General features: G+C 44.0%; 1 protein-coding gene across 2 annotated transcripts; it reads right to left on the bottom strand.

Annotated features, from left to right (window-relative positions):
• Positions 1-6,944: 6,944 nt before the first annotated feature.
• Positions 6,945-14,812, bottom strand: LOC148825443 (E3 ubiquitin-protein ligase TRIM16-like). 2 transcript variants are annotated; one of them, XM_088926216.1, is made up of 6 exons: positions 14,209-14,812; positions 11,898-11,984; positions 10,764-10,997; positions 10,454-10,613; positions 9,999-10,058; positions 6,945-8,416 (listed from the first exon to the last, which is right to left on the bottom strand). In XM_088926216.1, exons 1-6 carry the CDS (start codon positions 14,797-14,799, stop codon positions 7,893-7,895), a joined length of 1,656 nt encoding a protein of 551 aa, XP_088782342.1. In that variant the 5' UTR covers positions 14,800-14,812; the 3' UTR covers positions 6,945-7,892. The 2 variants fall into 2 exon arrangements, with proteins under 2 accessions (XP_088782342.1, XP_088782343.1); XM_088926217.1 differs by lacking the exon at positions 9,999-10,058.
• Positions 14,813-18,825: the final 4,013 nt, after the last annotated feature.

The raw sequence follows: 18,825 nt of genomic DNA, 5'->3' as shown, positions 1-18,825 counted from the left end.
GTTGAAGCTGTCGAACTTGACCATCGTACCCGATCCAGTCGAATGATTCCACCCTCCCTTTCTCATCCTTTGAGCAGCCCACAGACCTCTGCAGGACATGAACCCCTGAGAGACGGACAAGAATGAGCTTCACTGTTACCTCTCTTCAACATCTGAGAGACCACCAGAGAAATAACATACACAATTCACAGGCAATCAACATTATGTGTCAACAAAGAGTTCTATACATGTGAGGACAAAATATCACATATTTGTGACAAAATATTAGGTCTTTCCTCTCAGCACCAGTTAGGTTTTTTAGCTCTTTCATCATTTCATAGAAGAAAAGCTCCTCCAGAATGCATTGGTTTGCAGAATCTACTGCGACCTGCTTCAGCCAGTCCTGCGTGAACACGACACACTTCATGCCACTGCTGTACTCCATCAAGGGCTCCCCATCCAAAGAGACTAAGCCATGGAATTTCCCATTGCACCGAACCAATTTCAGTCTCTCTGGAAAAAAAAGAAATGGTATGTTAATACTTACTGCACAGTATGTACACTCCAATACATTAAAACTGCACTGAGAGAGAGGGGTTCATACAGACACACTGACTGGACACTCCAGTACATTAACACTGCACTGAGAGAGAGAGGGGTTCATACAGACACACTGACTGGACACTCCAGTACATTAACACTGCACTGAGAGAGAGGGGTTCATACAGACACACTGACTGGACACTCCAGTACATTAACACTGCACTGAGAGAGAGAGGGGGGTTCATACAGACACACTGACTGGACACTCCAGTACATTAACACTGCACTGAGAGAGAGAGGGGTTCATACAGACACACTGACTGGACACTCCAGTACATTAACACTGCACTGAGAGAGAGAGGGGTTCATACAGACACACTGACTGGACACTCCAGTACATTAACACTGCACTGAGAGAGAGAGGGGTTCATACAGACACACTGACTGGACACTCCAGTACATTAACACTGCACTGAGAGAGAGGGGTTCATACAGACACACTGACTGGACACTCCAGTACATTAACACTGCACTGAGAGAGAGAGGGGGGTTCATACAGACACACTGACTGGACATTACACTGCATTAAGAGAGTTTAATACAGACACACTCAACATTATATTATATTAACAGCGGTCCTGGAGAGATGGTTTGTTTGCATTTTTTTTTTCATTCCAAATCAGCTGATTTAACATAAATCAGTTCATGTGTATAAATACAGCCTTTTTGTCACTGCCTCTCCCAGCTTTTCAGGTCCGTCAATTTTCAGCGCTGTAGACACTTTTGCTCCAAATATGAGCACACTTTCCTTGGACGTTTATGAAATTACCCAGCTAGGTGAGTCTGGCAAGACACCAATTGCTAGAAATCACTCAGTCATGACAACAGGCCTGTTTGTACGTTAAATCTATGGAATTGAGACGTGAAGAGGAAATTATGTTTTTGTTGTGCTTCACGGAAAGCGTATCATAATTATCATAATTAATGACCCCCAAGGCTGTAAACGAAATGGACAGATGCAAACAAAGTGACGACAATAAAATATTGATTAAAGTATAGCTTTAGCCGTACATAAACATAAAAAAGCAGCGAGCCCTTATCCCGAGTTTACTACTCGTGCGTCTGGAAAAGCACCAGCAGGACTCATCTCCAGCGACCCAGCCTGGAAGACCCAAAACCACCAGAGCAGCGAACAGCATCATCATGCCCCTGCTCTGTTTGATTCGAGCTCTTAAAAATGAAAAAGAGAAAGAAAAAGAGCCCTTAAAACACCAAAGCGAAGGTGATTGTGCAGGTGAGGACGCCAGTGTTTCATAACACTCAAGTACTTTCGGTTTCGGTAACCTGTCAGGCTCGTTTTACACGCGGGCGGTGCTCAGAAAGCCCGAGTATTTGCTTCTGTGTGTCGCAGATACTGTTTTTACTGGTAAAAAATCCGACATAGGGAAATTCTATACAAACTGATGTCATGAGAGGCCCCAGGAAAGATACTGTATAAAATAAAAGTTATTACAGTTTGTTGATAAAGCACTGATACTCCTTGGCAGGGTTATTTCAGACCTGTGCGCGCGGGACAGACAGCTCTGAGTGACAGCAGGCGACACACCTGGGCGCAGGTTCACACAGACGCACCTGTCGCCTGTGAAACAGACAGCCTGAACCATCAGTCTGGGACAGAGCTCACCTAGAGCCAGGTGACCCAGGGTCCAGGACTGGGAACCCCGAACTCACTGTGTTTTAGTGAGTGAATCTAATTTACCCGAGTCTCGCGTCGGTTTTAGCCTTTTACGTTACGTTACGTGTTCTGTAATCAGCATGTTTTACTTATCACGGTTTGTCCTGTCAGTGGCTTTTCCTAATTTTAATTGTGTATTTGTTTGCGTATTTGTATTCAGAAAAGGGTGGGACGTGTCTAAAATATCTTTATCAAATGAACAAGCTGACGTACAGAAATCCCGGAGCACCGCGAACATGAGACTCGTTTACAGCATGTTGATCCCGCAAAGGAACGGGAGAGAAAGAGAAACAACATTTCGGCTGTTCAGACATTTTCATGGTCGACACTGCATTGTTTTTATAGCGTTGTTAGTCGAACATTCATCTGATACCGCAGAGCTTTACTGTGTCAATGGATATAATAGTCTCTGGACAGACTCAGTCTTCACAATAGCAAACCACTGCTCTGTTAAAATAGACAAAGACTCTGAATTCTGAATTCCTGTATATTATCATGTCCCAGGTCTGTCAGCCAATTACCAGTCTGTATAGAGCTATTACCACAACAGGTTCTTCTTGACTGCTAACATATCAACTCCGACATCCTACATCATATATCTAGTATAAATGTTCCATTACTGGAGCAACATTACCAGAAAGAAACAGAAAGATACATCTGGTTTTGTGAGTAAGATATCTAGTACAGGAAAGTGCTTGTTCCACCAAGACCACAACCATCACAGAGTCCTAATCTGGATAGGACAGAGACAATCCACACTGCCCCACACACTCATCTTCCACCTCATGTTTTTCCTTTTTGGCGCCTGTAACTTAAACAATGCTGCTACTCACAACTGGCAACCCACTGAAGCTAAGCAGTTGTGAGCCTGGTCAGTACCTGGATGAGAGACCTCCTGGGAAAAGGTTGGGGAAAGGTTGCTGCTGGAAGAGGTGTTAGTGGGGCCAACAGGGGGTGCTCACCCTGCAGTCCATGTGAGTCCTAATGCCCCAGTATAGTGACGGTGAGACGTAAAACCGAGGTCCTGACTATCTGTGGTAATTAAAAATCCCAGGGCATTTCTCAAAAAGACTAAGGGTGTAACCCTGACATTCTGGCCAAATTTTCCATTGGCCCTTACCAATCATGGCCTCCTAATAATCCCCATCTATGAATTGGCTTCATTACTCTGCTCTCCTCCTCACTGATAGCTGATGTGTGCTGAGTGTACTGGCGCACTATGGCTGCCATCGCTTCATCCAGGTGGATTCTGCACATTAGTGGTGGTGGAGGGGAGTCCCCATTACCTGTAAAGCGCTTTGAGTGGAGTGTGCAGAAAAGCGCTATATAAGTGTCAGCTATTATTATGCAAAGGAACAAGTAATAGGTTTATTCCATGCTGAAAAAGAAGAAAGAGAACACAACGTTTCAGCCGTGAGGCCTTCTTCAGGTGTCACACCTGGTTTTAGACTTTGGCTTTTTTCTTGACTTTGTTATTGGTTTGTGTTCAGTTGTTCTCTTCCTGGATTACTTTCTGGTTCTGGACTTTTTATTTGTTTCTAGGAGTCGGTTGCAGATTGTTTTAGAGAATGTTTTTTTCTCCTCATTTACATTTCTTTGATAGCTGGAACCTGGATGTGATCTATTTCTTGAATATCTGAGCTGTTGGGCACCCTTTCTAGCAAATAGAATAAAGATGTGTTAAAGTCCCAAAATTAGCTCTTTTGGGCTGTTCCATGTCAGCACAATTGGAACTCATTCGCCACTGCCCACTGTAAAATCTCTACTAGGACCGTAGGCCTTTTCAAGACTCCAAGAGAGGCTGCTGAGCATGATTTCCCCACAACTCCGGCTGAATTTATGATTCTTTTTCACTGCTCACGTGTCAACACTTAGGTCCTGGACTTCCACCAAATTCGCTCTGCAGTCTTGGGACCAATCAGGCTTACAGGAGCGAGACAGGCAGGGTGCCTGACATCGGTCTAGAGAATCACCCTCAGACCTTGATGCAACTGGAATGCCTTTTGTTTGCTCTGCAGGAAGACAATGACGATCGCATATAATGGTATATATTGGTACACACTGACTGACACACTCAGTGACTGACACACTGACTGACACTGACTGACACACTGACTGGCAGAACTACTGACTGACACACTCCCTGACACACTGACCGGAAGAACTACAGAAACTACAGAGTGACACACTGATTGACACACTGACATTCCTTCGGTGGCTACTGGGCTTTTTTGTTTACTTTTTGGCCTAAATAATTAATTTTCAAACTTTGGCAAATCATTTAATTTTCAGCCCCAAAAACCATTTTCCCACATGGCTTTGGAATTAATTTGAATCCTTTAAAAGTGTCCTGAATTTGAATTCTTTTCCGAGTGGTCATCTTCCCCTTCTGGCCAGTTGTGCAGTGTCTGGGATATTGTTGCATGCACACTGGCTCTGGCTGGGCTATAAAAGTCTAAATCGCTTTCCAAGTTGCTATTGGCCTCTTGGTGTGGTCTCATTCTGGCTCCTTCAGTGTGGAGGGTCCGTCTGATGGAGGCAAACTAAGGCAGAGTGTATGACCATTACCACTCTACATGCCTTGATCATCTTCACCATGTCTTCCTGTAAGTGATCAAGGTCTTTGGAAATAAAATATCCCCATCTACTGAGCCGAGTTTTTTCCCCAAGCTTTTGAAAGCTCCTTGGTACTCCTGGATGAATCTCTACCCAGAAGAGAAAGCCAACAGAGGCCACAGTCAACAACTGTAGAACAAACATTCGAGCAACATAAACAAGACCCAAGCCTCCTTCCTCGAGCTCACTCCAAAATCCACAGCTCATTCACTCTGGTTCACACCCCTGCCTCTGCAATCTGCTGCCCCCTCCTGGTCCGTCTGTGTCACTGGCCCCGGCTCCGTCTCCGTCCAGCTTTGCGATTTTCAGCCATTGTTTTAAGTTAATTTGTTAAAAGACAATTTTAGGAGTTATAAAGTCCGGCCTAAACCTTTTTCATACGTAGTTTCTGTAAAATCGACCTTTCCTATTCTCTATTAATAACTACAAATAAGTTTGGATTTTGCAGTTCATAAGAGCTAGCCTCAGTGATCTGGCTACATAACCCTTTAATCTTGTACAAGTTGGCTTACATCACGAACCTGGTGAAAAAATTGCTCACTTCCAGCCCCGATTTGATTTGCAGTGGGACTTGCAGTGTGTAACCAATGGGTGCGCTCCACATCAGGGGTGAGTAACGATGAGTATTGCCGTAGGTGAATGTAAGCAATTATCATATAGAATTATTACACTTTATTGAAAAAAAAATTCACATCCCTGGGTGGGCTCAAACCACAACCTTTCAGTTAACGGCCGAGCGCGGGCTAACCTATTGCGCCGCAGAGACAGATTTTTTTTTTTGCTAGCAGAAATTATCGTCTTCAAGGTGTATTAATTAGATTTCCATTTTTTAAAATCAAAATGTGCATTTTGGTCTGATTTTTACACATACGGGGATGTTAGCACAGTATTCGAGAAGGTGAAGAAATAAATGTTTGACTGCTGGCTCCACACCAAGAGAACAATAAAATCGTTACCGGAAACTACAAGTTAGAATTTAGCTGGTTTGATAGAAACGATTATAGGCGATTTGCATCGTTCTCTCAAAAGCATAACTGTATAATCAGAATCTTGACAAATACTACTGGCCTGGAATGTCTTGCGATTTTGAGAAATTGGCAGGTTTTATAATTTATTGAAATTGATTTTGTCTCATGTTTAATTGAAATTGTCTTCATGAAATATATTTGTTAAAAATGCTCTGATGTATATTTGCAGGTTTCGCAATGCCCCAAATTTCAGTCAAGGAAGATCCCTATAAAGCAAGATACAACATGCTCTCTAATAGAGGCCTCTTGACTTCATTCATTAATTCATACTGTATGTACTCTATTTACATTCTCACTACTGTCAGTCACTACTTTCTGTACAAATACTTGCTAACATTTCCTTTTCAGTTGTTTGCCAATTTTGGGAGCAAATCATATCAGCATGGATTCCAACAATTACTGCTGAATTTGTGTGCAGAGTGAAAGCAATAGGATGGTGACACAAATGACATAACACTGGAAATGTAGATTTAATTTTGACTTTAGGTCAAAGCAGGATTAACAGATCTGTAATGCAATTATTGAAAGACTCAAGGTGAAGGTTGAAATGTGCTGCCAATGAGTCCTGGAGTTTGTGAATGAGGTATTTGTTTTGTTATTTTCCAAATACTAAATTGAAATAATTGTGGCATTTTGAAATGTAATTTGAGTTTTACATATTTTACTCCACTTTTTTTAAGCATTGTGAATATGCTGAACGTGAGTACCTTTGTGTTCTTTAACATGTAAAGATTAACACAGTTCTCTCCAGTTTGCTAGACATTAAAAGTCTGCTCCATTTCATCCACAGACCAGATGAATGAGAGAATGAATGGCACAATTCAGTTACATTAAAACAGTCCTTGATTACACACGAATCAGTTAATAATATATTAATATTATGTTTTTTATGTGTGATGTTAATGAACAATGAACCAGTGATCTTTGCACTATAAGCTTATAATACAACACAGCCCTGGCTGGACCAGCAGTCCCTATACTGTAGGATTACAAACTTACACCATCCAGATAGGACCAGTGATCTCTGGACTGTAGGGTTACGATATAACACAGCCCAGACTGGAGCAGTGGTTTCTGGACTGTAGGGTTACAATTCGATTGAGCCCTAAAGCTCAATAAATCTCAATCCACCATGTCAGTTACAATCAATTAATCAATTCATTTGTCACCCATACCAACATTTATAGATAAGTTTACAACACAATGTTCTCCTCGCAGGTCTTACTGACTGGGCAGGATGTGAAAATAAGACTGGACGCTGAGTCTGTAGCTCAGGACTGATGCTGCAGTGGTGGTGGAACTGACTCCCAGGTCCGGGACTCCTGATGGAGCTGATGTTCAGGAGGCACTGTCCCAGTGTTGCAGCATCATAGGAGCTTCTTCTCCATACAGACACCCAGAAAGTCATTCCTGTCAGGTCCGGGCACCGATACTGTCATGTCCTGCACTCGCAAACCTCATTACATTCCCAAACCCACTGTTTCACACTCTCATTCCTAACTGAACCCATCACATTCCCAGGCACCAGATTCCACAGATTCTCACTCCTGAACCAATTATCCAACCCATTCCTTTCCTTTCAGTATTTAAAGTTCCCTCACGCACCAAACCCTGCTCACTATTGAAAAGCCTGAAAAGTTGAAAAGTTTTCTAGTGCGTGTTATTTTCTTGTTGGTTTTCTCGGTTTTTGGACTTAACTTTTCCCTTTTGATCTCGCCTTCTGGATTTCTTCTCGGTTTTTCTCAGCCCTTTCTGGTTAACTGATCTCTAGCTTCGCCTATCGACTTTGCTTCTGGATTACGCTTTTGGATTGTTTGCCTCTGCATCCCATAGAGTTAACGGCTACGTTAACGGAGTTAACGGAGTTACGGAGTACTACCTGCCAGATCCCTGAGAGATACAGCAGATATACAGCAGGATACAGCAGGATAAGATTTATTGTTAATTGACCAGACAGCATTTCAGAGCTCCGGCTGACATTAGGACAGGGTCTATTCCAGCTGACAAAGGGTCACAGAGCTAGTCACCACAAACCCAGGATAGAGGGGTTCAGAGAATGAGGTCTGGACTCTGTGCAGGAGGGTCACTGTGTCTCCAGAGACGCTATAAAATGACAGAGTTCCTGCCCTGTGATTCACATACACTCCTATTCTGGAGGAGAGAGGGTCAGTTACTGCGGTTCTCACATTGTTGTGCCAGAAAGAGCAACTGGAGCCAGAGCAGCACAAACTCCAAGACTGGTCATTGCGCCCAAGAATACAGTCAACGCCCCCTTTTCTCCCGATTCCTTTGTAGGTGACGCCTATAAAAGCCCCTGTCCCTCTCCACTCCACCTCCCAGTAACAACGAGTCCCAAACAGCCCTTCTCTGCACAGCACTTGTCTCCAGCTGTCAAATCTCTCGGGGTGATCAGGATATTTCTGGCCCTTGTCACTCCAGGTCACCTTCCTGCTCCCATCAGACAGATAGAGATGTGTATTGACTGTGTTGGGATCCAGTGTGAGCTGGGAGAAATCTGATTGGACAGAAGAGGAGAGTCAGAGGAGACACAGGCAGAAGAGAATCCCTGAGCAGATCTCATCTAAACTCCAGCCCCCACAGCCCAGTAAGATACACCCTGAGGTTTTTGATTGGAAAGAAGAAGACGGTCAGAGGACAGACAGGCAGAACAGACATACATCTCCTGACACTCATGAGTAAATGCTAACTTCCTGAACCCTGTGACTGTTTTGGGTTGTTTTTCACAAGCTTTTTCTCTCACACTTGGAAAATAATAGTACCACACAGAATTCCAGCAAGCCGCACTGTCTCAAATAAGATGTGTGTCAATGTGTCAGTTTGTATCAATGTGTGAGTCATACTATGTGTCGGAGTGTATGTGAGAGTGTGCATCAGTGTCTGTTAAAATGTGTATCAGTGTGTTTATCAACGTGTGTGTATCATTGTGTGTATCAGTCTGTCAGAGTGTGTATCCGTGTGTGTATTGTTACAATGTTAGGTGACTGAGAAGTGTATCTTAGATTTTAGATAAAGTTTGTGACACTTGGAACAGTAAACACTTCTAACTTCAAAGCAGAGAGGATGTTTGCTGAGGTCTGGAGTAGAAACAATTTTAAAATTGACCTTAATTACCTAGGTAAAGTGTGGATTAACGATTGTCAAGGAGCAGTACAGAAACACACAATATAAGATGACATTAAGAGCACAGAAAAAAGGGGGGGAGAAACAAGGAGAAGGTAAAGGAGTCCGCAGGAGTTGGGACTTGAAACTTGCGCCAGGCGAGAGCCCCTACTTCATGATCATCCAAACCAAATCTGACTGGAGCTGAGTATTTGAACCTTGTTCAAAGAGCATGCTATTCTGTGTTTTTAGGGAACTTGGGTTTCCTGGGTAAAGAATACTTCAGTTAGAAACGTCTTTTTTGCTTACGGTGCATGTTTATGGATAGGGATATGACTCCCATTAATTTTGTGGCTTCCAGGGTGCAATGAGAGAGAGATTTAACTGCAGGTTGCTTTGTATTTAGTTAGAAGGCAACTCATCTCTTATGTGGCCTCTGTAGGCATATTAAGAGTTTAATGTTTAGTAGCAGTCTGGGGCTTTCTGGGTGATGAGAATGTTAGGCCTCTGAAACGCTTTTTTTTCTAAATACTGTACGTACAGCAGCGTGTGTGCTGTATGTTTTGTTGTGTGTAGTGTAGTTTGTGTCTTGTGTCATTGTAATAAATATTTGTTTTAACCATGTGTGCCTGGATTATTACTCCTCTCATCAAAGCTGTGTCAGAGGACAAAGAATACACATGCCTCTAATTATACCAGCCACTTGGGTGTATTGCTAGAAATCACTTACAAGTTGAATAATTATTTCATTTTTTGACTAAACTGCTCGGTCAAATCCTGATTTTCACCATTTCCTTACTCCCCATATGGAACAGTATCAATGTGTGTGTAGTTTAGTGTGTATTAGTCTTTCTAGGTGTGCATCAGTGTGTGAGTGTAAGAGTGTATATTAGTCACAGAGTGTTTTGGTGTATCTCTGCTGTGTGTCAGAGCTCCAGATATCTGTCACTAGGAGATCTCAGTGACAACAGACTCACAGTGTAAAAGCTCTGCTCTGCTCTGGGGTTCTGGAGTCTGCAGACTATAGACATCACTCACTGGGGAGACACAGATAGAAATTTCTCATCAGGGCAGATCTGTTGTAGAATTAAACCAGCTGGTTCTTTCATCTGTATTGGAGTGTTGATTTTACTTTTATCAGTCATGGATATGTTTTCCATCTCTTTCAGTGTCTAGAGCTTTGATTCCAGAATACATACTGTAGTTGAGAATTCATGGAGATTTGAGTCCTCTAGTACTTCATTGGGTCCTTTTTTAGTACTGGGTCAGTGGCTCCTAATGTATCTGAATTGTTCTACTGTACTCTGACTGTAACTCCTATTGTAACTGGACTGTTCTACTGGGACTGTAGCTATTATAACCTATCGTAACAGAAATGTTCTACAGTACTGGGACTATAGCTCCTATTATTAGATTATGTTTCATCACTAACCTGTTCTGGAGATCTTGACTAATTCCTTTTTGCAGATGTCTTCCAGTTGCTCTTTCAGTCCTAAGACAGCTCTCCTCACAGCCTCAGTACAGAAGTGTGGACTGACAGGAATGATGGGGGAGTCTCCAGCTCCAGGAGAGACACAGAGAGACTGGACAGCCTACAGCAGGGAAGATAGGGAGGAGTTTCCAGGCAAACCCCAATACGCTATGACACACATTCCTGAGGAGAAGCCAAAAGCAGCTCCATTGGAGAGCTCTGTGCCAAAGACATCTTTCTTTACTGCAGAGTCCCAGAGCAATGATGTTACCTGGAGAAAAAGGATGTGATCCTCTGTGTGTGAGAGCTGGTTCAGCTCAGCGTCTCTTGTCCTCAGCTCAGCGATCTCCTGCTCCAGTTGCTCTCGGAGTCGTTCAGCCTGACTCACTGCAGCCCTCTCCTGAGCTCTGATCAGCTGTGTGACCTCAGAGCGAGTTCTTTCAATGGAGCGGATCAGCTCAGTGAAGATCCTGTCAGTGTCCAGCACTGCTGTGTGTGCAGAGCTCTGAATAAGGAGACACAGGAATTGTTAGCATTATTACAGAGGAAAACACTCCAACTGAGGACAGAAAAGATGTCCCTCTATCCTTGATCACAGGAAGAATTTAAACTTCTCATGTCACACTCACAGTCCTGATAGTCATTGAGGTAAGATACTGATGCAGTGTCAGAGTTTCAGGCAGAATGGAGAACATCAGTATGTCCTCACATTTAGGTATCAGTGTGAATTAGGCTCCTCAGAACTAAAACTTGTTCCAGTCGCTGGTTGACTGGATTACATCTTTACATGACCTCTATACTGGATGTTCTAAATTAGATTTGTTGGGTGTATTAAGAGATATAATATTATCACATGTCGCCAGTAGCTATATCACCCTGCAGCTCTCAACTGGCAGCCCACTGAAGCTCAGCAGGGCTGAGCTGGGTCAGTACCTGGATTGGAAACCTCCTGGGAAGCTATGGTTGCCAACGGGGGGTGCCCACACTGCGGTCTGCGGGGACACTATACTGTAGTGAGCGCCGTCTTTTAGATGAGACTCTAAATCAAGGTCCTGACTCTCAGTGGTCATTAAAGATCCCGGGCATTTCTCAATAAGACTAGGGTGTTATCCTGGTGTCCGGGCCAAATTTCCCCCTCTCGGCCTTTACCGTGGCCTCCAAATTGTCCCCATGTGTGATTGGCTTCCACTCGCCCTGAGATGGACTGGCACCCTGTCCAGGGTGTATCCTGCCTTGCACTCATTTCTTGCTGGGTAGGCTCTGGCTTCCCACGACACCGTAGGGTATAAAGCGGTTTGGCAAATGATATGACAATATTGTCACATGATGCCACTGTGTTTCCCAGGAGTACTGGTTTGTCCAGTGGCCAGCTATGGAAATGAGCTTCAATCTTGTCAATACCCACTCTGAGTGACTCCACTGCATGGTTCAGCTCCTGCAGCTCCCTCTCTCTCTCCTGGAGACTCTGCTGGGTTTGTGTCAGTAGCTGCTTCTGTGGAGAAATGCAGACTCTCAGGACATTTCTCTCCCCACTCTCAGCACAGATACATTGTCTACAAGACACTGAACAGTGTAATGAGTAAAATACAACTGCACAGTACTGAGATATTGCTACCGTAGTACATAAATTTTCATGCCGGATCAATGAACATGATTGATAAATCATGATTATTTCGATCACAATCTATATTCTTCTTACTTTTTTTTTCCTAAACACATATTGATTTAATGTACCTTCATATATTACAGTTCTCAAAACACAAGCTAGAAGATGGATTTACCCTGAAACAATTAAAGCAAACAGTCCATTAAACACAAGATTGACTGGAATGTCCTTAAGATTATTGATGCATGCCTATCCTGTTGATCCGTCCTTTTAGCATTTGGAAAAGAGAGGAAATGATTCTTGGAGCTGACATTTCCAGATGCACCCTAATGAATAACTCCATCTCTCGCAGCTCCTGTGCCGAATTTCTAAGGACAGTGAGTCTGTCTTTCTTCAAAGTTCTGCAAGCCTGTTGTTTCCCTGCTATTGTGAGATGAGGAGCTCTTTGACCCCAGCTGAAGCTCATGAAGGTGGTTGAGGATTTTGTTCTTAATTGTGAATCCAGCTCCATCAGTCTGATGTTCTGCCTCTGATTCAGCATTCCTGAAGCGGCTTATCTCAAGCTTGTAGTGTTACTCTCAGAGTGGTGATATTGATGTCCTATATCCTGTCCTCTATTCTATGGTCACAAATGCAGTTTACTGTTATGGGTTGTCACTGTATGGACAGCTCATGAGGGTCCTGATGTTCCAGGTCTCACATTCCGATTGATACTTCTGTGTTTTTTGTTCACAGTAAGATCTTACTGGGCTCTTTTTTCCTTCCTCAACAGTGGTGAGCAATGTTAAACATTGTTAAACATAAAAAATACACTCTGTCTCTGCCCAGATACCTGACAACCCAGAAACCTGACCAGGAGCAGGAGCTTCCAGACATCACTGTTCTGATCCCTGAAGGATGTGCTGGGGGTTGAAGAGGTCTGTGTGACATCTTCTGTGGTAGAGAGACCAGCTTCCTCACCTGTTTATGTAACGACACCATGATCAAGTGGCATGGAGACCAGTAGACTGGAGGTCTCTTTCAGCTATAGCCTTTGCCCATCAGAACAGCAGCTGAGACATTCCAGGTGGTTCATCTTCCTCTGTCTGTTCTGCTATTTTTAGGATGTGGCTATCAGAGCCCAGTTTTTGGCAGATGAAGGCAACAGGAATCCTAGCAGGACAGAACAGTTTGTCCTCACACCAACCTGTGGATACTAACCCCAGATCACTCACTGTCCAGGTTCCACAGAGAGGAGGATGAAATTTGCCTTCCATTAATCTCTTCAGTAACACGATAATTTGAATAACTGGCAGAGCACTGATCTGCTAATCTGTGACTTCAGACCATAAGGAATTCATGAAGAGCTGCACCAGTTGTTCCAGTCAGAGGTTATTGTGATGAGTCTGTCTGTGTAAGAATTTCAGCTCTCTGTGGACATGGATTGAGCTAAGAAACACCTGGATACCTTTGGACAAAACAAAACGATATGACCTAGTTGAGAGTTGTACAGACATTCCCTAATTGTTAAACAGTATCTGGAAATACAGTATATATTAACCTTCTAGTCATCTCTGTTACTAATGTAGATAATTAATGATAAAAACAACATGTAAATGAATAAGAATGTTGATTCTACATCGTGTGATGATGTGTCTTCATCCATTTGTGTCACTTAATTTCTAGTGCATTTATAGGAGTGAAAGGTGAGTACAGAGCTCTCAGTTACTGCTGTGTTAACTGGACAGTTCAGTAAATGAATGGGAGTTAGGGGTGAGTACAGAGCTGTCAGTCACTGCTGTGTTCTCTGTTCAGTCTAGTGAATGAACAGGAGTTCACAGGAGTACAGAGCTGAACCAGGTGTGTTGCATTCCATTCATTCCAAAAGAATAATGAGAAGGTGAGGCGTGTCTACAAAGCAGTCAGTCACTGCTGTACTGCTAGTATTCTATGGACTCTGAAACTGAGAAATACTTCCTTGTTCCTCTATGAACTATTACAGTGAAAACCTGTTTTTTTTAATCTCCAGAACACATGGTGTGTAAAGATCAACTCACACACACCTTATCATCACACACTCCTAACACCCCTGTTTCCCCTGTACCTGAAAGCCCTCAGTAAAAGTCCTCACCTGTTTCTCAGTCCTTCCTGCTGCAGGAGAGACACTATCATGACCTCTGTGTTCATCCATTGTACACAAATAACAGACACATTTTTGATCAGTACGACAATAGAACTCCAGGGGTGTGTCGTGATTCAGGCATACAAGTTCATCCAGATTTCCAGTAGCATCAACCAGCGTGTGTCTCTTCAAACGGGCAACTTCATGGTGAGGTTGGAGGTGAGTCTGGCAGTAAGAGGCCAGACACATCAGGCAGGATTTCACAGCTCTCGCTTGACTCCCAGTGCAGACAGCACACAGCACATCTCCAGGGCCAGCAGGACTGTGAGCAGGAGGAGGAGCGCTGAGCCCTGTCTGCTTCAGTTTCTCCATCAGTTCAGCCAGCATGGTGTTCCTTCGCAGAACAGGTCTTGGAGTGAAGGTCTCTCTGCACTGGGGGCATCTGTAGATGCCAGTGTGATCATCCAGATCCCAGTGTGCCTTAATACAGCCCATACAGTAGCTGTGCCCACAGGGAAGAGCCACTGGATCCTTCAGCAAATCCAGACACACAGAGCAGTTGAACTGGTCTTGATCCAGGAAAATACCTGCTGTTGCCATTTTGTCATTCAGCACAAATACCACAAGGAACTAGAAAGCTGTTTCAGCAGAGGTGAAATTGAACTTTTTGTCTGAGCTCTCTTCCTGGAGATGCAGGGGGTGTGTCCTTTGTAAAGGATGTGGCTTAAAAAGGGGTGTGGTTTTGAAACCAGCACCCAGCACTCCACTATGTTGATCGCATTTAGATCCATGAAGAGAAAGTGCTTCTGTCCCTGCCTGGCTCTCCCTGTGGTCAGATTGTACTTGCAGATGGGCTGAGAGTCTCAGTGCCCTGCAGAGGATGACTACAGGATCAGCCAGCTGCCTGCTGGCTGGTTTCTGTCTTCTCACAGGTCATTCTCAACTACACCCCAGTGTTCTCGCCAGTTTGGCATTAAGCGGTGGCACGTTCTGTGTGAAGGCAGAGCCCTTGTCTAAGGGTGATGGGTTACCTTGACAACCACAGCTGGGGCAGTTAATTTTGGATGAGCCACAGCTGTGGGAGCTCTTTAGTCACACACTGAACACTTCCCCAGAGGCACCAGGTTAGTTGCCTGGGTTAGTTGCAGCTGAGAGAAGACGAATTCAAGGCTTCAACTAACAGACTCCCTCAAGGGGAGACAAGGACCGCTGCCGTGGTAGAATTCTGGCCATCACAGAGGACAGTCAGCACCCCGGGCATGAGCTCTTCACCCCACTGCCCTCAGGCAAGACATACAAGAGCATACAGACACTTACCACTAGATTCTTCAATAGCTTCTGCCCACAAGCAATGCGATTGGCGAACACATTTGGTCATGCCCCTTGGACCACACCTACACCATCTACCTCATTATAATTTCTTATTTATTACAAATCTACAGTCATTGTTTACATGTCTGCATTGTTTGCATTCGAACTGTTTACTTGTTTACTTGTACATTGTCTGCTGTTTGTTTGTATATTGTCTTGATGCACTGCCTGCACTTTGTGTTTTACACTTTTTTTAACAATCGAGAGATTGTTAAAGTTCAAGTTCATTACAGTGACAGTGTATCCTCACCAGGACAGGTTGAGTTTTAGTGGTTTCTAATAATAGTTTTAGTGGTTTCTCCTTTTTCTCCAGTCATGGCACTGCAGAATAGGGATAGTCCAGGCTGGATGCCGCTGCTCCAAGCAGTGCACTTTTTTCTTTCTTTTTTTTCCCATTTACACTGCTGCCTCAGCCCCCTCAAGCAGGGCATTGACTTTTACCGGTGTTTGCTGTGGCTCCTCCCCAGAACCTGCACTGTTACACCAGAAATCCACATCTTCATGGAGATTTTAAATGTGTGATACAGCAGAGTCCAACAGCCTGTGACTGACAAAATAGCACTTGCTGGCTTCAAAACTGCAATATTTAAACATCCCTCTTTATTATTAATGAAGGATCATGAATAATTAATTTCTGATTCATTAACTTGGTTAATTCGTTGATTCATTAACAGGTCATTGCTGATTCCTGCAGACAATCCTGGTTTGCTGTGTAAAGGTTTAAAACCCATTTGAGTCTTTCTGGCTTTGTCTTTTCCTTCTGTCTGGGGACAGAGAAAATATCCTCTGTCAGAAAATGAGAGTGAGAAACAGAGAAAATATCGATTTTGTTTGTGTGAAAAGGTTTTTGTGTGTTGGTTATTTTCTCTCATGTTGTGAATAAAACTCCACTGAGTCTCTCTTACAGCTGCTTTGTGTGACTCTCACTTGTGCCTGTAAACACTCTTATTCCTGACACCTCTATCTAGAGAGTATCACACCCCTGTCTCTGTGATTCTCTTTGGCTTTGACAAGGATTTCATCACAGAAATACAACGCAACTGCTAGAGCACTGATGAAGCACTCAGACCTCCTGTCTGGAGCCCTGGAACAGTGGGACCCAGGACTGGGAATCAGGATTTGGTGCTGTGTGTGAAAGTCAGCGTCGTATTAATCCAGCACACCGGTGAGACAGGGTGGCTCTGATTGAGCTGGGCTGGCAGTGTCACTGTTATGGTTTCCAAATTATTAGAAACCACTAAAGAACTTAAACAGACCCTGCGCAGCACAGCGGAAGCCTTTAAAGGGCAAGAACCAAAACAACAGTCTGAACATACATTTGAATACAAAGTTTTTATAACAAACCCATGGGAAATTACAATATAACATTGTCTATAACACAGTCTAAGGCCATGGATATCAGGCGAACAGGATATCAGGATTTACAAGTTGAAATACAGGCATAAGACAAAACACTGGGTCCCTCCAAACCAGACTTGTGCGATTACGATGTAATCCAAATACAGAGTCCCAAATTCCAAGCTTCTCCATACGAAGGCACCTGTCACCAGGAACCGGATACAAGGCCATTCACACTGGGAAAACCAGGACCCAGAAAACCAAGAACTTCGCAACCCAGGAACATGGAATAGGATTCATGAAGACGTCTGAACCAGGAAAACCCAGGAGTCTATGCCGAAGATCCAGAACCAAGAAACCGAAAGCTTAAGTGCTGTAGCAGGTCCGGCTGTACAAGCTGACACTGGAGATCTGACAATGCTGAGCCCCGAATACAGGGTTAATCAACCTTATATACAAGGAAGCAACCAGTAAACCGATTCTGACTGGCCACCACATAATCAGCACCACTCAGAGTGTTCTGACAATTAGCGCTTCTTGACAGTCACAGCCCCTGTTTCACCCTGATTCACTCCTGCTTCTCTCTTGAGCTCCACTCCTTCTCCACATTCCTAACAGCCTGTGATGAGATCTCAACATCTGCCTCTTGTAGTTGGTCTGGCTGCCTCTGTGTGGAGAGAGATCTCTTCCCTGTTTCCCTCTGAAGAGCTGTTTTTTTACCATCTTGTGTTTCTGTCTCAAACTCCTGAGTCTGTCTCTCCTTCATCCTTGACAGATCTCTCTGATAGCTGACGGCAAAAACTGTGTGTTTTAGAAGCTCCAGACAGACATGAAGCTGTCATGTTAATCAGATCAGACAGGGTTGGTGATGACAAGCGTGGGTCATCCCAGGGATGCGCTGTCTAGAAAAGACTGAAACACTGAAAGATTTTATTTGGATTCAGGTCAGGGTGTAAATTAACAAGGGACTCAGTGAATGAGGTCTGGACTGTGCAGGAAGGTCACTGTGTATCCAGAGATGCTACAAAACAACAGGTTTCCAGCCCTGTGATTCACATTCACTCCTTTTCTGGGGGATCGAAGGACAATTACTACAGTTTACTTATTATTGTGACAGAAGGAGCAGCTGGAACCAGAGCACCACAAACTTGGGATGCAGTGATTCAGTGTGAGCTGACAGCAATCTGATTGGTGAGAAAAGGACACACAGGCAGAACAGACTAATCCCTGAGCAGACCTCCACTACAGTCCCACCCCCACAGCCCAGTAAGATACACCCTGGTACTTATGATTGAAGATAAGAGGACAGTCAGACAGGCAGTGTGAAAACAGTCATTAAGGAGGGGGTCTCCTTTTATACCCCAGTTGTGCCCAGATGAGGGAATTTACAATTATTATAATCACCGCCGTCTACATCCCCCGATGTAGAGGTACTGTACTGCAATAAACAAATAGGAATCTGCAAATCCCGACGTTGTCACGATCATCATCCCTTCTCTAGAGGGTGCTCCTACCATTTTTTGTTGTGTTCCCAGCTTTATTTGCCCCAGCTATGTCCTTCCCCTTTTCCCTATTGAGCCTGGCATCTCCATAGTTCTAGGCTCAGCTTTGGAAGACCTACCACCAGGCACAGAAGTGGCCCGAGGGCAAAGGCTTCACCACGGCCCCCTGACCTACTGAGTCCGTGGCTCGGAGCGCTTTATCCCATCAAACTTTTAATTATCCGTGTTCCTAGTTCCCTGTTCCACAGTTCATCTTGGATGGATCTCCTGGCACCTGGACCTTGGACTGCGCCCTGATTTTCCCTATTTGACTTCCTTTGGACTTGTTCGTCTGCGCTTCCCCCATGCAGCAGTTCACTGCTGTCATTACCCCCAGTGTTTCTACCCGACCCGATCCTGCTGTGTCTTCCCTGAT

Source organism: Atractosteus spatula, chromosome 10 (genome assembly GCF_055471065.1).
Source record: "Atractosteus spatula isolate fAtrSpa1 chromosome 10, fAtrSpa1.hap1, whole genome shotgun sequence".
NCBI lineage: Eukaryota > Metazoa > Chordata > Actinopteri > Semionotiformes > Lepisosteidae > Atractosteus > Atractosteus spatula.
The sequence above is the reverse complement of the archived record's forward strand: the minus strand, read 5'-3'. Positions and strand labels throughout refer to the sequence as shown.